Source organism: Pipra filicauda, unplaced genomic scaffold (assembly GCF_003945595.2).
Source record: "Pipra filicauda isolate LSUMZ 115617 unplaced genomic scaffold, ASM394559v2 scaffold112_size3218982_pilon, whole genome shotgun sequence".
NCBI lineage: Eukaryota > Metazoa > Chordata > Aves > Passeriformes > Pipridae > Pipra > Pipra filicauda.
Window position 1 is genome coordinate 2,119,772 of NW_024103574.1, and position 20,253 is coordinate 2,140,024.

Consider the following 20,253-nt stretch of genomic DNA (forward strand, 5'->3'; position numbering starts at 1 on the left):
CACATAGTGCGTTTTTTTTCATTTTTGTGTATTTAGGATGTTATTCTCACTTCTTAGTTTGCATAATTTCCTTAGGTTCTGAAGATGCTTGGGTGAGCCTTGCTAGTGTACTTCACATGAAGGGACCTGTTCTAGTTGAGTCATGACTGTTTGACAGAAAGGGTGAAATTATATTGCTGTGGATTAATAGACTTCTTTCATGTATGTAAATCATTAAAGGGAACCTGTGTTACTTGGGTAAAAGGTGACAGGTGTCAAAACCAAAAACAACTCTACGCTAACTACATTTAAGTAAGTTTACCCAGGATGTGAATTTGACTGTTCGATCTACTGCTAGTATTAAAGAAAAAAAAAGGCAAAACATACAGATATGATTACTAGAAAATGCATCTAAAATCCAGTCTTGTAGAAAAACCTGCCTGGGGTTCAGAAAACTTGTCTTCAGCTGGAGGGTATGGAGACAGGAGAAAACAGATGACTCAGCCCTGCTCCTAGCATTTAGAGTGCCTTTGTTTTGGGCCTGGGTAGCTAATTAGTGGTTTCTCTCTTATTAAGGTGCATAAAATGCTTCCTATCTAAGGCAAGATCTAGTGTAAGTGTGTCACAGCGTGAAATTTTTTTTTTTTTTCAGGAAGCTGGCTAGAAGTTTTTTTCCACTGTTATCCATGAAGGAGAGCTACAACCACAGCTTAGGCCACAGCACAGCTTATGGCAAAATTATTAGTGCTAAGGTTTTTCTTACATGTAAACTGTGTTACTGAGATGCATTCTTCTACTGAAACTTAGAATGTCCTCCACAACAGTTCTGCTTTGTTGCCTTCTCAAAGGAAACCTTTGAGCTTTAGCAATGCGGAGCAACTCAGAGCTCCTGCTTGCAGTGAGGTAAATGTCTGTGACCTTCTCAGAGTCCACTTCTTGGTTGCCTGAATCCATTCCCCTCACATTATTTTTGGTTATGCTGCAACTAGGCACTGACCTAGAGCCAAGAAAATTGTGCTCTTGGTTCTGTGTGTGCTCAGGGTGTACTGTGCAAACGGGCATGCTTTTGGACAGCCCAGGCTTCCGAGTAAGGTAGCTGCCCTTGACCTGAAATAACTGTGCTGTTGCTCTGCACTCTTCTATGCAGGGTGTGCAGTGTGAGGCTGTGCCTGCCAGGGAGTGTGGTGTGAGTGATAACCCGCTTTTCTCATTATAGCTGTTATTTTTTCACATGGTTGCGTTCCATCTTTGGTCATTTGAGTTTTATTCTGTCATTGCAACGTCTCAGGAGTTATCTTGTTTGCAAAACTAACCCGAAACTGCACAAATAATCATGAACTATTACAAACTGTTACCTTGTGTGTTTTTTTTAAAGCTGTGGAAAATGCCCAGTGCCATTTCAGAATGTAAGGTCTGAAGAATACAAAAGTTGCCTATAGGTAACAAGTCTTTGAAATGCTACACTTAATCCTAACACAGATATTCTTCCTTTGCACTGTGTTGAGCAGAAGCTAGTCATCCTACTCTACAGAAAGAAGGTAGCATGACCTGAAATTTGTAGTGTTTTTTCAGTTAAGGACAACACAACGTTTTCAAACCCTTATTTCCTCTTGACATGTCATTAAATTGGAAGTCTAGCTTATCACTCTCATCTCAATTCCCTGTTATGCTTAGCTCAGTGTAGATTGCTTCCTCTGAACTTTGTTCTGGATGGAGACAGGTATTTCCAAAGACAGTAATCCTTTAACTTTTTCCTGTTTGCTAATAAATACCACAGAACTAACATGCCTGAGGCCTTTCAGTAAGTATACTCAGTGGCCTCTTCAAGACTTTTTGCAGTTTCTTCTTCAGTGGTATTGAGAATGATCCTTTTTGAGTAACCAGTATTGTTGCACGTTTCTTTGGAGAGAATAGCCTTGCTGGTATGTAAATAGAGTCAAAAGACAGTGAGTGCTGTGCCCAATACTTATTTGGAGACTGAAGTTTCATGGTATTATCAAGTCTTCTGCCTCCCCCCTGTGCTACACTGCTGTCCTTGAAGTTGGATCAGCTGTCAAATGCCAGTACAGAGTCCTAAAATTCTTTATTAGTTTCTTTGAAACATGTTGCTGGTTTGGGCTGATCATGTTTCTCAGTGTTGGAGAAAGGTGTTTTGTTGTATTGTCTACTGTCTATTAGGTAATTACTTGTCTATTTACTTATCTTTAGTGAGTTGCTATTCAGTTACCATGCATGTATGAATGACAAGTTTGGTCTAGTTGTGTCATCTCAGTACTGCTGATACCTTTCTCTGCTTTTACACTGTTTTCTCTAAAAGCTGTGTGCAGTTAAATAATGGATAACAGGCTACATCCGAGATGCTGCTTTTCCTGAAACTTCTTCAGGTGATACATGTCCCATTATATCTCTAGCCTCTTCATGTTCTTAAGAAAATTTTACTTTTTTATTCTTTTTAAAAATCACTTAGGATAGAAGGTGCCTCAAGAAGTCACTTAATCTAAGTGCTCAAAGCACGATCCACATCGAATTCAGATTGGTTTTTTGAGGGCTTTATACAGTCGTATCTTGAAAATATGATAAATTCTACAGTTCTTAACTCAGTGTTAGAAATGTTATGATACCGTGCTTTTTCTTCTTTTTTCTATGTATTGTCTGGGTAAGTCCTTTTAAGAACCTCTTCATCACCACCCTTTCTTCTCTGTGAGGGCATAAAGGAACAATGGCCCTTATACCAGAGGAGTTATTTGCAGCAGAGAATTTGGCCAGCAAGTAGCACTTGCCTTCCTCCACCAATAAGACTTGTGATGCTCCAACATTAAGTAAATGAGAATAATAGAGAGCTTGAATCTATTCCAAATGTTAGAGCTCTCTGCTGTAACCAGATAGTCTTGCTGTATTCTCGCTGAGTAATTGAGGGTGTTATTTAGTCTTTAAATTCAATGAGAATGCAACCACAATTCTCACGAAAAAGTTCTACAGTAGTGTAATGGAGTCTGGAGTACTGCCAGTAGGTATCAGACTGAAAAAATGAGACTCTGGAGAAGGAAGAGTTCTGTACTAATCAGCTGGTGGAAGTTTTTTCCAGACGGAACTATAGCACAGTCTTTTGTTGCAAGTAAAATGTTTTTACCTATTAAAATAACAACGGATTATTATTTTTTTTAATATCAAGAGCCACATTAGAGCTATTTAGCTATTTAGGCACTTTTTTTTTTTTGATTCTAGACTTCATAAATAAGATTGTTTCCTTTGCTTTTGAAGTATCAGTCTCATTTTGAGCTTGCACAAATTTTTTGTAGAAAAAGAGAACAAAACTCTGTTAAAGCTCTTTTTTCATTAGGTTTTAAATTTACAAACACTTAATTTTTATCTTAAACTTTATAAATATAAATTCTAATTAAATGTGAGTTCACAATGAAATGTGAGATTATGATTTCTGAACAATCCTTCTTTCTCTTTAGTGGATAATCAGTTCCAGCTCAGTAGTTTCAGCAGCTCAATTTCTCTCAAGAGCTACTGTAGGAAAAATATATCAATAAATAGATCAAAGATATTCAACTAACTGCCAGAATAATTCTGGGCCTTATCTTCTTAATAGATTAATAGATTAATATATTCCCTTCTGATCCTTTTTAAGCTGAAATAGTTGTGTATTACGAGTGTTGTGACTTCAAACACTGGGAAGGCTTGAAGCAACAAAGCTTATAGGAGTTGTAGCATATCTGGAAGAGCATCATGCTTTCATTTTACATTATGGCAAGTCATGAATTGTCTAGTGAAATAACCACATAATTTGATAACTACTTATTCATGCTTAAGAATACTGCTTTTCTCCTAGCGCCAAACCAGTTATGATTGGAATGATCCATATTCAAGGACACTTCTAAAAATACAGGTCAACCTTTTCTGCTTTGAAAAATTACAAGATGTGTTGAGAAGTTTCTTGTTACAGCAGTACATTGCTCTTCTGTCACTGGGATGCAGTCTCTTACTGGATTGTTCCTTAAACTTTGCACAGTTACCATTTCCGCAGACGTACTTCCGTCACAGACTGATTAAATGTTATATCTCTTCTGAACTTTTATTAAGTTATTTCTCCCCCAAACTGCCCTCTGCTGCCCTTCATGTTCTTTATTTTGTCTTTTGCACAAGTAGTCTTACAGGATTTTTATCTTCTCTCAGGCTTCTGTCTCTCTGTTACCTTTAATTAAGTTCTGGCTAAACTAGCATCTCTCCCTACTTGCTTTCGTGGTCTTCCTCCTTCCCTTTTTTTCTCATATTCCTCTACTACCTTGCCTTTTCCTTTCATAGTAATTATTTCTATTCATTGGCCAGACATTCATAGATCTTCCTGATCATAAATTAGAATAGGCATGGTTTCATTCTAGATATTTTCTTCACAGAGCTTTAAAGCACAAGTCTGAAATGATGCTGTTGATGAAGTTGTGGGATAGCTGGTTACGTGACAGTCTGCAGTTGTTTTGATGTTGTAGGCAGGTAGGAGCAGTGCCTTTCATAGTTTCTGCTTCCTTGTGATTTGAGGTGCTGCCTGAAAGTGTATGAATATTGTAGTTTTTAGGCAGCCTGCTCTCAGTGTTTTAGTGTCATGGCTGAGAAATGGTAAGTTACAATTTGTATGGTTAGCTGTCACTTTTAAACTACATAAACACATACTCTCCCAACAGCTTCATGTGCTTGAGTGTTCCGAAAGGGAGAAGGACCAACTATAATTGTCTTATATGTCAGCTTGTCTTTCTTAAAAGTAGAGGAAAAAGAATAACATTGTGCTTTTGAATGTTTGTTTAGCGCTAGTTGAAAAATATTTTTCTTCTAACTCTTCTGTAAAATGCAGGGGAAGGAAAATGGACAGAATAAAAACTAGCTTCCCTTCCAATACACACCTTTGCAGGAACTTGGTTTCATGGCTCTGACTTTTTTCCCCTGCAGCATATGTTTACGAACAAATAATCTCAATATATAGTAAAATGCATTATTTGAAAGTCAAGTACAATGCAAACAAAATCTGTTTGGCTTACATAGATGATGTGGAAACATCAAAGTTGAGTTGCTTGGATTGCTGAATCTGCATTCCTGTAGTTTTCATTTGTGGTCAGTGGAATCATGTAGCCATGCTTGTAAAGTATATGTGAGAAACATAAAAACACTTGGAGTTCATGATACAGAGCCAAGGTAAAGCAGAACTCTGAGATGAAAGATTGAGGCTTAGTTTCCCTACATAAGACTGGTTTCTGAAAGGGGTAAGGTTTAATTGAAATTGTAAAGAAACAGCACATAGGTTTGACATAAAAGGTAGCCCTGCTGCAGACACTGTATTGCTTTGAAAGAAATAGGGATATAATCTCGAGCTTTCTTTTCTATGTAAAGATGAAGACAAAGAAAAGTGTGTTAGTAACAAGTAAAATACTTTTTTTCTTCCCTTTACAGTAAAAGAAGTGGAAAACAAGCACTGCAGAACAATGAGGTAATTCTTTTTTCATGTCATATATTCTTTATTCATTTTAAATAAATCTGATTTTTAAAAAGTTTTAAGTCCTATCCTTGTAGTTTAATTTTGGACTGAATGATGGCTCTGGTGCAAATACTGCTTGAATGATACTTTCAGACTTGCATTGGTGGAACAAATGGAAGAATCAGGTTAATCACAAGAGGCTGAAGTTTGGCTCCATAATGACATGCACTTGATGTGTACCATGTGCTTTTTTTATCTCATAGTGCCTTATGAATGTAAGGACTAGTGTTTAAGTTTATCTGTATGTATAGCAACAAACAGCTATGTGTACATTTGGTATAACTTGTATTTATATTTTATTTAAAAGAAAAAGCATGGAACAAGATGTAGAGTCTGACAATTTCTAAAAACTACTTCAAACTTCTGGTAGGAGGTTTGGCATATGTTTGTTAATTTATTTATCATATATCCCTTTAAGCCAAGTTTACTGTTTTATATTCAAATGAAATATGACAGACCAAAAGGCAAAGTCCATGATTAGAAGTATTGGGTCTTATGATGGTATGAATAGCTTTCAGATACTTTAATCTTTTGCTGAAAACTTAAGAAAAGGCTTGCACTGGATAAATCTGAAGCTGTGTACAAGCATCATGTTAGCTTCTAGCCACACCTTGACTGTGTTATCTGCCATAAACTTGTCTTTTGCGTAGCTGTACCTATTTGTAAAAATCTTAACTAGCTTTCTCTTATTCCTACCCGTCTTGGATACAATTATACTGAATGAGGAATTAACAGTCCAAGGGAAAAAAACAAACTTTTGGGAAAGGAGATACTGGAACGAATATAAGTGCAACACAGAAATAGAAATGAGAAAGAGCTGAGTACAAAGGAAGAATAGGTTCAAGTTATGCATCAAATATATTTAGTCAGGTACTCTCTTGAAATGTAGCACATCAGACATTGTGTTTGTCGTTTCAATTACAGAAAAGCAATAACATATGTAGGATCATCCTTCATTAGGCCTGGACAGTAGTCTTTAGTTGTTTGGATTGCTTGGATTTTCATGTAAATAACTTTTAACTAAAATATTTTAATCATCTACCACATAGCATCCTATCTGACTAGAATTTTTATTTGTAGTTGGTGTTCACATACTTTTTTGATAAGGGTGGGACTATTGTTGACTTCATCCTGTGAAAAACAGGTGTAGGCTTATTTACACAGCATTCAGAGTGAGTTTTTTTCTTTCAGGTTTCCTGTCTATCTTGTAGTATTGATATAGGCATTGATAGCATGCTTCACATGAACCTTGGGTAGCAGAGATATCAGGATTAGGTTGATTAGACAGGACTTTTTTGAAAGTGTACCCTTTTGATCAGTTTTTCAGGACCAAATTCTTCTGTCACATCCTTGTGTGAAGGAAAAGAAAGAAAACAAATGAAAAAAAGAAAAAATACTCGCACCGTTAGCTTTTAAAAAGAATGCAGAACAGGAGATAGGGTTATATGGAGTGAACAAGTGCAACTGACCCAAATAAAAGGTGCTTGAGTACAGGAGGGTTTTTAAGTCTGGTAGATTTAGCTGTTTGGATGTTGGAAGACATCTGTAAAAATACTGGCTGATGGTGTCTTTTAGAGACAAGCAATGTTAAGAGATGGTAGATTGCATTAAACTTGTAGTTGGATGTTTTAGTGCTGTGGTCTGCATTGTTTGTATGTCACCCTTAACATAGATTTGAAATAGAAAGTATTTTGTATCATGGCAGCTACTTCCTTTTGCAATTTGTTTTGATAGCTCCCAGTTCTTACACTATATTTAATTTGTCAGAGCAAGTTGGAAGGAAATGTTGCAAATGCTCCAGAAGGAAGGTAGCAGTAAATAACTTGGATAAGGAAAATAATCACATCAACAGTTAAATAATACTTATTACCAAAAAAATCTTACTTTTCTTACTTTCCTTGTTCTACATGCAGCAGAAAGAGGGAAAGAAGGAGCGAGCAATGGTGGACAGAGTGTTTATTGCAAGAATATGTCGAATCCTGAAAATAATGGTCCCTAGAACACTTTGCAAAGAGGTAAGCATTGCCTGCAGTGCATGAATAGGGACACTCAACAGCTCATTTACAAAAAGAAAGTACATAGAAGGCAGAAGCATGGATGGGAATGCCTGTGAGTGTGCTCACAGAGCTGGCCTTAGTCAACTCCAGAAGCTCATGGCCTTCAGAAGAGGTTACTTATAATCCCCCCTGAAAAAACAAATATGGCTCTCATATTGGAAAACAGGTATACTGGAAGCTACAGGCTGGTCAGCCTTGCTGTATTCCTGGTAAGGCTGTGAGCAAATTCTCCTGGAAGCTAACTCTGGCCACACAAAGGACAAAAAAGTGGTTGCAAACAGCCAACCTGGATTTACCAATGGCAGATCATGCCTTACTCACCTGATTGCTCTCAGTCATAAGACAGATAGCTGTGTGGATAAGGGAAGAACAGAAAATGTTGAGTATTTACTTTGATTTTGGTGAGACCTTGACTCTAAGGTCTCCCTTAGTACCCTGATAGCCAAACTGAATTGGCTGCATGAGTGGACAATGAAGTGGATGGAAAACTGGCTGGACTGTTGGGCTGAGAGGTTTTCTGATCAATGGTACAAGGTCTGACTGGTGACTGGTTACTAGTGGCCCTGTTTTGAGTGGGGAGTTGAAGTAGGTAACGTTCAGAGGTCTTTTGCAACCTTATGGCAGAAAGGTGTCAGAATAGCAGTAACTTCATCTTAATGAATGCAATCCTTCATCTTAAAGGTTGTGTCCAGTATAGGTATCAACCAAATACAGCTTTTTAAAAGGCAAAATTTCTCCATAAAAATGAATTCAGTACTTTATTAAAAACATTGTATGCTAATATGTTTCCTGCAAAGTAAGCAAATGTTACGTTAGGTGGGGGCAGTAGGGTGATATGTTTCTGCTAGGTATTGTAGGATTACTTACTGGAAAAAATGGTGACTTTTATCCGTTGTTTAACTGTTACACTTCTGTGGTTGTACTAGACAGGTTATTTGCTGCTTATTGCTGTGATGCTGGTAGTCCGCACTTATTGTGATATTTGGATGATTCAGAATGGAACAGTCATTGAAAGGTACCGATATGCTTGTTAATTTTAAACGTTCTTTCTTGTGTTTAACAGGGAAGGTGGTCTGTCAGAATATGTTTTGAGACATTTTACAAATTGCTTGTTTAAAACAGAAAATTATACAGTTAAAAAAATAAAATTATTATGTTATTCTTTTTAAATGGTTTATTAAATATTCTTTTGGTCACATTTTGTACACTGAAGACTCTACATTTTGTTGATATGAACGTCTAAGAAAGCACTTCAGAATGGTGGCATAGTGGTTTTATGTTGTAGACTTAGACATGTTGTGTGGATATTAGGACTTATTTCTTCCTACTGAGTTGTTTGCTCTTTAGATTGGTAAAAACAATGCTTTCAGTCTTTCTGTGTTAGAAAGTGTTTTTTAGACCTCTGATTATTCTTGTTGGTCTTGTTACTAATTGAAGCAAGTCAGAATGTGTCTTGAAGTGTGAATTCAAAATGATACTGTGTTTCAGGAGAGACATTTAGTGCTTTGTAGACTGGAAGGACTGCTTTGTTCCTTGTGTGAGAATCTATATGAAAGCAGAGAAGGGAAAGAACTGGTATTCTCTGACCATGAATTTCTGAGCCCTTATTGTGGGCAGTTACAGCAGGAGCAGAAGGGAGGGAACTGCTGAGTCTGTCACTTGCCACGTAACTTACACAAGCTGGATCCTACAGCTGATGCTACAGTTTTCCACGATTATTTTCTTTCTCTGTGTAGTCCTCTGAGAATTTATCCACTTAAGACTGTTGTTTCTCTTGTAACTAACTCTTAGCTGGTGGTCATTTACAGTGCTATCATTGGCCGCAGCAGGAAAGATTTCAAGAAATACTTGTTCAACTTCATTGCCGCAATGCCCGCTGTAAGTGCTCTACTTCTTCTGACCTTTTAGCAGAACACATTTTATATGTAAATTAAGAGTTTGAGGAAGATATCTCACAGGAATGTCTTAAAACTCATGGAAATGAGTTGTTTTACATGCATGTCTGTATTAAGACACGTTTAATTTTCTGGCTCCAGTGGGAGACTTTATCAGCATATTTTCTTATTGGTCACAACCATTTTTCTAACAGATACATTTAGGTTTTCAGGTTGGTTTTACTGATGGCAATTTTGACTGTAGCTTAATGTGCCATGCATAATGTCTTATGGATTGGATTATGTTTCAGTATTGTAGATTTGGGATTCTTTAGGCATGATTGAAGATGAAGATTTCTTTTTAGACCTTAAGTTTTTGTAATCCTTATATTTTTCACAGATTTGTTATGTTTTTTCCCCACCCTTTAACTTTACTTCAGCTTGTTGACATCTCTGACCTGCACCAGGCAGAAATAATTGTTACTGTCTAATAGATAATGTACCTGGTTTGCAATAGATTTAAGAAGGAATTGATAAATTTAAGAGAATGGTTTTCAAATGGTGGCTCTTTTCTATATCTTATCAGAAGAGCTGAAAATAAGCTAGATGAACATAATTTTATGTTTTTAAATACTGAGAGCCACTGGAAACTGGAGACAGAAACCTAAGCAGTAGCATCCTGCAGATGCTATATGTTTATCTTTGGTGTATTAATGGTATTACTGACTTTAAGGGAAGAATTCACCTGTTCTGAAGTGTTTACACAACTTATGCTGCAAACTGATATAAGTATATTGAATTGTGTTAGCTAAATATTGAAATAGTGTCTCTTACTTTAGATCTCTTTAGTGAATAACTTCCTGAAGTATGGTCTAAATGAATTGAAACTTTGTTTCCGAGTAAGACTTACCAGATACCTCTATGAGGAATATCTCAAGTAAGTAACACATTGTTAACCTATAGTATAAAGTTTTTTAAAATTGATTAAAATAATTCTGATTATATTGTAAAAAGGTTGCAAGGTGCCTAATAGGTAAGGTACATTGCTCAGAAAAGGGTTTTGGTTTCAGTTAACTTGCAGTTGAGGATAAGTAGCCTGTCTGGGTTGTATATGGCGCAGATATAAAGAGAGCAAATTTGGCTCGGTTGGGGGGTGAAAAAACCACCGTACTGCTTCTCGGATTGATTGGGTCAGCTTCCAAAGTACTTCAGTTCCTTTCATTTAGTGCAGACTGAATTGGTTGCAGGAGCTGGAGTAGCTCCTTCTGTGCTGAATTTTGGTTGTCAGATGTGCTGAAGCAGAATTTCTGAGCATTTTCTAGCTAAGTTCAATAGCAATGTGGGCCTGAGCTTTTACTAAGACATCTTGGAGCCTAAACAACCCTGCAAGATCTAATGTGGATTTGATTAATGTTTGACCTTCTTTCCATCTAAGTTGTATGAAGCAAGGGGGCTCCAATTATTTCAGATCCCAGGTAATGATTTCTTTTCTGCTGCTTAGCTATTGTTTTGTTTCAGAGCTTATACATACTACAAAATGGGAAATCTGGACAACAGAATAGCTAATCCAGATCAACTCCTTACACAGGATGTGGAAAAATTCTGTAACAGTGTAGTGGACCTGTACTCAAACCTTAGCAAGGTAAGTCTTCCAAGAGAGAACTTTGAGTAATAGCTGTAGTCGTTTAGGATGTGGTGTCAAAACAATTGTGTGTGTTTTTATGTGGGTTGCTTGGAATATGGTATGAAAAAATATTGTTTATGATATTATATTATTTCACACTCTGTGGTTTTCATGACCAAAGCACTGTTTATGAGTTGTTATAATTTGTATTAAATTTTCTTTTAAAGAATTTGTTGCATTCTTTTGCAGTTGAAGAATGATGAGTTTGCTTTCTCAGCTTTTGGAAGAAAACCAATGGCTACCTTTTAGTTACTTACGAATATTACTTTTGATAGGGAGGTGTGGTTAAATAAGCTCCTCCCTGTTTCTCCTGTAAATTTTGGGGGGTTACGTAATGAAGGAGAATACTTGTGGATGTTTTTAGACTATTTCTCTGGTTTTTTTAATGCTATGTTTTTCATACAAGCTAAAGTATAAGCGAAGTACAAGTTACTTTGTTCAAAGCCTTCTGACTACAAAACCTGTAGTTCAACTGTTTTAGCTTTGAGAAAGAGGTTATGGAACAGGATGCTTGCAATTTGGATTGTTCCTTCTATCAGGTACATAGCCAAACATATGGGATTATCCTTTCTTTCAGTATTTCTCATAATTACTTCAGTTGAGTAATCATGGGGTCTAGTCCACTTTGATTAGTGAGCAGGGTGTTATTACAGACTTAAAATAGTGAAGTACTTTTTTTATATGGTGTGTATTTGAAGATCATAATGCTTCTGCGTTCAATTCTTGAGTGAATGTTTTCAGGAAAAGTCATATGACTGAGATTGCTCTTGTTTTAGCTTTTAGTTTGTGTAATAGGTTGTGCAAGTTTCGAGCTGGCTTCCCACCAAGTCCCCGAAACTCGACAGCAAGGACCTGCTTCCCAGAGAGGGAAGAGAAAAGAAACGACTTAAGCAACCAAAGCTATAGCAAAAAAAAAATATATATATATTTTACATATGAGACAGATATATACAATGAGAATACTATACACCACAACTCCAGAAATCCCAAACAGTTCCCCAAAAAGGGAAGAGGGGGAGGGAGAAGGGAGAAGGACAAAAAGGGACAAAGACCGAGCAAGTCAACCAGCCAACTGAAGGTAAATTAGCAAAATCTCACCACTTCCCTTTGAACAAGCAGGATGGCTGGACACGCCCCAGGGCTCTCCCCTCACGCATGGCAGATAACAGCAGTCACTGCAGGCCTCAGCTTCAGATAAGCCAGACCGAGACAGGGACCCACCGTTCTCGAACCTCGCCGGAAAGGAAGAGAGCGAGATCCCTCCTGCTGGCTTTATTTATACCTCAAGTTACGTACAGGAATAGCATGGAATACTTCCGTGATCACTTTCCTAGTTCCTTCCTGGTTACAAGCTGGTCTCCAGGAAGGCCTAGAGTGAAACCATCACATAGGTTAACCTTTTAATGCAGAGCTCTGACTGTTCTTGGAGTGGTGTGTGGTTTCTGTACCATTTTGTATTAATTTTGTGTTCTAAGGCTTTTTTAACTCTGCTCTCTTACAGCCCTTCTTGGATATAGTTTTGTATATCTTCAAGCTAACAAGTGCAATAGGAGCACAGGTAAATTGAGTGGTTTTTTTAGAATTACAAGTACATTTCCCCTTCTTTGTTATAACTTTGTATAGACCTGTATAGACCTGTTTGGAATCTGAGGAAAACTCTAAGTGGTAATTATAGATTCATCCATTATTTGAAGGGATATACTGAAAATATGCATTTACACTTAATGTTTTGTATGCTTTAGTGTGCTCTATTTTGAGGCAAGGAAAATAAAACCCAGATTTTGTAGGCATTTGATCAACAATTTGAAGAAACAAGAAAGTTCTTTATTTTCTTCTAGCAGTTATTTGAGAATCCCGTTTAGTACAGTATTTTTCTGACTGCATATGTCTTGCATGAATTCCATTTACAGGCAAAAATAAGTTTTCTCTTCCTGTGTGACCTCTATGAAGGGGAACCATTTCTTGCATTGAGCTGTATAACCATTATATTCTCGCCCCCCTCCCGCCAATAAGCTGAATCATTTCAGAAATAATTCTTCAGCTTAGTATAATGATATATTATCAAAAATGTTCAGGAGCTGAGAAGTAGAAGCTCTGGGACACATCATGCAGATTTTGTTGAGATAGTCTTGCAGTAAGGCTTAACTGAACCTACGTAACTTTTCCAGTCTCAGATGTCTTTGCATTGCTGTCTGTAGTAGTTATTACAGGCAGTTTATGCCGTGCCACACTACAGTGATACTTAAGCATGCTGTTTGGGAGCCCTGGTCTGTGGAAGTTAAGGATTCAGAAGAATAAGCGGTTCCTACCAGGACTGCTGGAGAGAACCAGGAAATGTGTTGGAGATATACAGATCAAAGAAGAGAATGGGATTGAAATATTGGCTGCTATGACAGTGCAGTAAATGTAGAGACAAAGAAGTAGGCAGAAAGGAGATGAAATGAAAGAGGACCGGGAAATTATTAATGAAAAAAACTAGGACAGTAGTACACAGAGGTCACACTGGATGATAACAGAAACTTGAGTAGAAGGCTGGGATAGGAAGGAATTCTAGGGACAGAGAATTAGTAAAATTTGTTAAGCAATATCACAACACGAAAGATGGAAATATGATGAGAATTGCAAATGTAGTTGAATTGGTAACATAGGTACGTAGGAGGTAAGAAGGCAGTCATGCGTTCTGGGTATATATGTTGCCATTTGAGACCATCTAGATGGTAAACTTTTATTCTCTTTTGATGTTCACAGGGTCCAGCTAGCATGATGGCCTACTTGATTATTTCAGGGTTTTTCCTTACGCGTTTAAGGAGACCAATTGGCAAGATGACTATTATAGAGCAAAAATATGAAGGGGAGTACAGATATGTCAACTCACGTCTCATTACAAACAGGTATAGGTTTACTTGGATGGCAAGATATAAGTGACAATATTGTGGGGTAAATGGAAGCTGTGCATTAAAATATATTTGGGGAAGCCTGATGCTATCAGTTCTGAGCCAACTGTTTGCATCTTTATACAGATTATTATAAAGTAATTTGTATGTGCATTATACTAACTGTAGCTGGGGTGTAATAAGCTTATGTTCTACTGTTATGAAAAAGTACAAACCCTTATTTCGTAAGGTAACTGAAAGTGCTCTATTCCTGTGTTTTATGCCTTTTTTCAAAGACTATCTTTGACAAAAGGAAGTAACATTCCTTTCATTTGTTTCTTTTTAGTGAAGAAATTGCCTTTTATAATGGAAACTTGAGGGAAAAACAGACTATTCACAGAACCTTCCGTAAACTGGTAAATCTTTTATCTCCTAGTTGAAGTTTTGCTTAAAATGCTTTAATTCTATTGTGGTGATTCTTGACATGTATTCATAGAAATGGAATTATAGTGGCTTGGTGTTTTTGCTGCTGCAGTCATTAGATTAAAGAATAAACTAGAAGGCTATAAGGAGAACACAAGATCTTGGTAGAGTGGTTTTTCTCTTGCCACTTACCTCCTTTTCACCCACCACAATTACTGTTCTCGCTATTTAGTTTCGTGTGTAGGTTGTTTTGATGTCAAGTGCAAGTCTTTACCAGCAGGGACTCTTGTGCAGTGCTTGTCACAGTTAGAGGTGTGTTGAGGTATCTGATGTACTGAAAAATAACTGTTTGAAATCAAATTTCTGTAAAATAATAGACGATAGTAAAACAAGTACTGATGTAGTTTGAACTTTTTCTTCTGTACCTTACTAGGTGGAACACTTGCATAATTTTATCCTGTTCCGGTTCTCTATGGGTTTCATTGATACAATCATTGCCAAATGTAAGTGTTTGTCCAGTGCTAATGGATTTCTGTAAATAACAAAACAAACTTTTTAAATGAGAATTGCCTTTTTTCTTATTGTGTAGCTTAATATTTATTCTTAAACTGCAGACCTTGCCACTGTGGTTGGTTACCTGGTTGTTAGTCGTCCATTTTTGAACCTGTCTGATCCTCGTCATCAGAATAGTACTCATGCAGAACTTCTGGAGGTAAATAGACTAGAATTAAAACAATCTCCTGATTTTAAGTTTTGTTAGTCCACATAAAAAAACTTTCTTCTGTTCTAGGATTACTACCAAAGCGGAAGAATGTTACTGAGAATGTCTCAAGCTTTGGGCAGAATAGTCCTAGCAGGCCGTGAAATGACAAGATTGGCTGGGTAAGCTTAATAGTAGTTCTGTAAAAGAATCTTTCTTAAGCTTTTGTTGCTGTTTGTCATCTCATTTTGAGAAAGTGCCCGTAGAATTAAAATAAATTTATGTGCTTTGTTCCTTGCAGCACCCTAAAAATATAGAAATTAAAAACATTTTATACTGAAAACATATCTGAAGATGTGCTAATTTTATCCACTATTTCACATCTGAATAGTAGCAGCATGCGGTTTGAATGTTTAATTAAAAAGGCGTTGTCAGATGCTCCTAAATCAATTATGTATTGACTATTTACCAAACTTTTTAAAAAATACCTTAAGAAGAAAAATTTGGCTGTTACACTGAAAGGATCTTGTAAATATTGTGAATATTGGACAACCTGGTGCAACTCTAAAATGTAAACATTCTGTTTCTATGCTGGGTTGAATAACTTTGTCATTTGACAGTTTAACAGTGCTCCAGTGCTCATTAGAGCTTCTTTGGATTTCTTTTTTTTTATATAGATTTACAGCTCGAATTACAGAATTAATGCAGGTTCTGAAGGACTTGAATAGTGGCAAATACCAGCGTACTATGATATCACAAGAAAAAGGTAGATGTGACGTAATATGCAATATGTGCATGTCTGTGTAGTGTTCCAATCTCTAATACTTTTTTCTTAATTTAAGATGCAGATAAAAAGCAAGCTTTGTCCTTGATACCGGGATCTGGAGAAATTATCAACACTGATAACCTTATCAAGTATGTTTACAAAGTTTTCACGAGTTCAATGTTTTTCATGTAGACTGGCTTTTATGTCTTCCCCTCTATGACTCTTAATAGAGATTTTAATTACAATTCGCAATTCCTGTTGTGCTTGTGTATTTACAAGTAATTCCACCTCATGCCCACTCAGCATTTCTATTCTCTAAGTCAATCCTTATCCACTCATGTTAGCAGAAGACATAAACTGCTCTCTGGACTTAGGCTAACATTTCCTGCTGTCCTTTGGAGTGTGACTTCCCAGACCATTTCGTTTACTCTTAGAAATATGTTAGTTACGGATTTTATTCCATTATGTAGTTCAGCTGTAAAAATCAAGGGCAAATCTGTATTCATTTTTGAAATATTTGTTTGTAATTCTGCATGCTCAGAGACCTCATTGATGTACTTGTGTAGGGATCAGTTCCTTCATTCTTTGTAGTCTGAGGAACATGGCATTGACATAGTATTACTACTTAAAGGCATAAAATACAGCCAGTTAAGAGATTAAGTAACCTCAATCTGGGCAGTGTGGAAAGCGGATAGGGAAGTAGGAGGGAAGGAGGGGGGGAAGGGGGGAAAAAAGAAAGGAGATGATACAGCTATTTTTATTATTTTCATTTAAAAATAAGGCGGGGGAGGTGAGTAGAGAAGTCATTCATTGTGTATCCTAGAAGTAATGACATACACTTCACTAGTAGGTTTAAAATGACATGCATCCTTACATGTACGTTTATATCCACAAGATGTTTTGGAGACCAAAGGCTTAGAAAATTTGGAAAACAAATACATGAAGGGGATAAAAACAAACCTGTAGATGTTTAAATGCTAAGGTACCATTTTGGTTCAAGAACTTCCTCAGCTGTTAATAGCTGGGAAGTGGGAGAGTGAATGAAGTACTGATGAAATCTTGCCCTGTTCCATAAATCTCTGAAGTAAGCATGCAGTATTAACTTCTTTTAGGCAACTGTTCTGTGTTTTTTTTTCCCCCCAATGTTGTGATACATACAGGTTTGATCATGTTCCGTTGGTGACACCTAATGGAGATGTTTTGATTGAAGACCTTAACTTTGAGGTAATGTTTTTAATATCATAGCAAATGATATTAATATAAAATTTTCAAGTGAAGGTGACAACTTCAAAGGTCATCTGATTTATAAAAAAAGTGCAAACATCGTGTTCGTTTTTAACAAAAAGACAACGAGCTATTTTCGTAGAAGAAGTTTTTATTATTACAAGTACATTATCTTCCAGCAGTTGATGCTAAACTGGTTGGGGGAAAAATTAATTATTGCTGAAAATTCCTCATTTTAATGTCAGAAAGTACATGTGTACAAGCCTATGATGATACCGGATTGTCTTACTGCTTATAGAAGCTTTCAACAGTACATCCTCACTGCGTTTTTAATGTGTTGGATTTGCATTTTTAGGTTCGATCTGGTGCAAATGTTCTGATTTGTGGGCCAAATGGGTGTGGGAAGAGCTCACTGTTTCGCGTTCTTGGTGAGGTAAGGGAACTTTTTAAAACAAGTGGGGGAGAATGCAAAGCACTGTTGTAATTGGACTTTCTTTGTCACATTTTAACCTTTTGCCTTTTGCAGTTGTGGCCTTTGTTTGGTGGGCGTTTAACAAAACCTGTAAGAGGAAAGTTGTTCTATGTTCCCCAGGTGAGGCCAAGTACTTTACTTGACAATAGTGTTCTCTTTCTACTTTCACTATGTTTAGAAATATTTGACATATCTCTTTGGTTCTAACTGTATCTCAGAGACCATATATGACTCTTGGAACCCTCAGAGATCAAGTTATATATCCAGATACTTTGGAAGATCAGAGAAGGAAAGGGATTTCTGACCAGGTAATGATAATTAGTTCATTAACCCTTTGTCTTGCTTAGGATGAGTAATGCTTCAGATTTAGAAATACTGAAACTGCTATTAAAAACACTGCATTTAATTGGATTTCAATATTTACCAGGGTTGATAACATGGTGGTGTAATCCTTTATAACCTTTTTCAACCATTTCTTTGTTAAATTCATGTAAGCTTTATTTGTGATTCCTGTTTCCATAAAAGGTGCTGAAGGAGTACTTGGATAATGTCCAGCTGGGTCAAATCTTGGAACGTGAAGGAGGCTGGGATAGTGTTCAGGATTGGATGGATGTACTCAGCGGGGGAGAAAAACAGAGAATGGCAGTATGTCTCAGAAGCATAAATGTTTAACAAATGCAGAACATAAGTAAAAAATATGATCTGAATTGTAAGGTAGTTTTGTTTACTAAATTTTAAGATTTTACTTCGAAGAAACCACCAAAATGTGAAATACCTGAATACTGAGAAAACAACTGAAAATAGTGTTTATTGCACTCAAAATTTAAAAGGAAATGTTGACCTTATACCACTCTTTTAGCATACCTTATGCTTTCATTGTATGAACAGAAGTTCTAAAACAATTATCTTCAATAAAAAAGTAAAGGTAATATACAACTCTTGGATTTTCAGCTTTCAGTGGGTAGCAACTTAATTCCCTTGCCATAGTACACTTTTAGACACTAATTTTTAGTATAACTTCCAACACTGCACTATTGGTTGTTGTTCTGTATCCACAGTAGCTTTTTTTGTTTTGCATTCCAGATGGCAAGATTATTCTATCATAAGCCCCAGTTTGCAATTCTGGATGAATGCACCAGTGCTGTTAGTGTTGATGTAGAAGGCTACATATACAGCCACTGCCGAAAGGTGAGCTCTTTGTTTCTAGAATTACATCTCTTTGTGTTAAGAGGAGACTTAAAATGATACAGGGTTCACTCTTCCTTATGCCTAGTGCAGACTAAAAATTTAAAAAAAAAAACAAACTAAAAAAAAAAGCTGAGTCCTGTGAACTTTATGCGCACTAGAATTCAGTAATTGTTTTGTAGTCTTAGGATAATTTACATGTACGTGTAGCCTCTGTGATATACAAGAACTCTTACTAACGGCTAAGTAACCTTACTTTTCTAGATAGTCTTAGAATGTCAAGTTAAGATCAAATAATCTAAGATTTTAGACTTTTTTGTTGTTCATAAGCTTTCTGTTGGCCAGGGCAAGAAGTGAAAGGCTGGAAGTTAACATTTCCATCTATTTTGAGATATGAAGAGCCAAGCACTCTAGGAAAACATGATGTTATTAAATACAGTTTTGTTTTTCCTTTTCCTCTTTAACTCACCATTTCAGATTCTATGCAGTACCATGTGAAATAGCAGCACGATTCAACTTCACACCCCTACTCTGGGAAAGAATAGGCTTGAAATAATATTAGTTATTGAAATAACATTAGTTATTGAGTAGCAGTATTCTCAGGATAGTAATGGAGCAAAGCTGTACCTCCACTGAAATACATTCTTGAAACCATAAGTGGAAACTTAAGGAGCCTTCTGCAGTAGTGAATGGACAGTAGGTGAGGACTCTGCAGAAGGGACAGTATTTCATGAACTAATTTTACCACATTGATATCAATACCCTGATGCTTTCTAAGTCTATTTTCCATACACTTATTATTCTGTTAACTTGAATATTCATTTGTACTTGCCAAGTGGCTAATGCATGCTACTGAAAAATAGAATTCTTTGTTAAGCTGTCCTTGCAGAAAGCAAAAATGTTACCTTGTTTTATCATCAAAGCCATTTTGTCCTTGCTGCTACTGTTAGGGATGAATAGTTAACTGAGTTGCAAGGAAACAAAGGAAGATTATTCTCCTCTAAATTGTCACTCTAAGTTAATTCATTATAGCTTTTGTGGGTTTGGGGTTTTTTTTATTGTTAGGCTTTCTTTATTCACAGGTTTGTTGTTTTACCTGTCTCATTCCCTACCTTCTTTGCCCAGTTGATTCTGTTTGACGAATCATTAAGAGCAAAAGAATGATGAAATCAATTAAAAAAGATAAATCCCTTGTTTCCTTTCCCCCCCCCGCAAAATATTGTATTAGGCTATATGTGTAAAATGTTAATAATAGTCTGGAAGTTAGTGGTTATGAATTTAAGATCTTCATCTGATATCATGCTGAAAAATAAATAACACCTTACCCATGAGAAAAAAAATAACTATTTTGTGGGTATTTTCATCATATAGGTTGGCATCACTCTCTTCACTGTTTCCCACAGGAAGTCACTCTGGAAACATCATGATGTATGTAGTCTGCTTTACTCAGAGTATGTGTAGGTGGTCGGGGCTGGTGTTGACTGAC

The 20,253-nt window shown here is 36.5% G+C and overlaps 1 protein-coding gene across 2 annotated transcripts in view; it reads left to right on the forward strand.

Moving 5' to 3' along the window:
- ABCD3 (ATP binding cassette subfamily D member 3) overlaps positions 1-20,253 on the forward strand; it is a 28,722-nt gene that overhangs the window by 4,668 nt on the left and 3,801 nt on the right. For both annotated transcript variants that reach the window (XM_027712088.2, XM_039383304.1), the window contains 21 exons: positions 5,425-5,461; positions 7,423-7,524; positions 8,493-8,581; positions 9,375-9,444; positions 10,280-10,377; positions 10,959-11,082; positions 12,626-12,682; positions 13,873-14,015; positions 14,344-14,413; positions 14,854-14,923; positions 15,035-15,132; positions 15,211-15,302; positions 15,798-15,886; positions 15,963-16,035; positions 17,047-17,110; positions 17,466-17,543; positions 17,637-17,702; positions 17,801-17,890; positions 18,108-18,227; positions 18,666-18,770; positions 20,139-20,195. In XM_027712088.2, the coding sequence (XP_027567889.1) occupies positions 5,425-5,461; positions 7,423-7,524; positions 8,493-8,581; positions 9,375-9,444; positions 10,280-10,377; positions 10,959-11,082; positions 12,626-12,682; positions 13,873-14,015; positions 14,344-14,413; positions 14,854-14,923; positions 15,035-15,132; positions 15,211-15,302; positions 15,798-15,886; positions 15,963-16,035; positions 17,047-17,110; positions 17,466-17,543; positions 17,637-17,702; positions 17,801-17,890; positions 18,108-18,227; positions 18,666-18,770; positions 20,139-20,195 (1,792 nt within the window). The remainder of the gene's footprint in view (positions 1-5,424; positions 5,462-7,422; positions 7,525-8,492; positions 8,582-9,374; positions 9,445-10,279; positions 10,378-10,958; positions 11,083-12,625; positions 12,683-13,872; positions 14,016-14,343; positions 14,414-14,853; positions 14,924-15,034; positions 15,133-15,210; positions 15,303-15,797; positions 15,887-15,962; positions 16,036-17,046; positions 17,111-17,465; positions 17,544-17,636; positions 17,703-17,800; positions 17,891-18,107; positions 18,228-18,665; positions 18,771-20,138; positions 20,196-20,253) is intronic.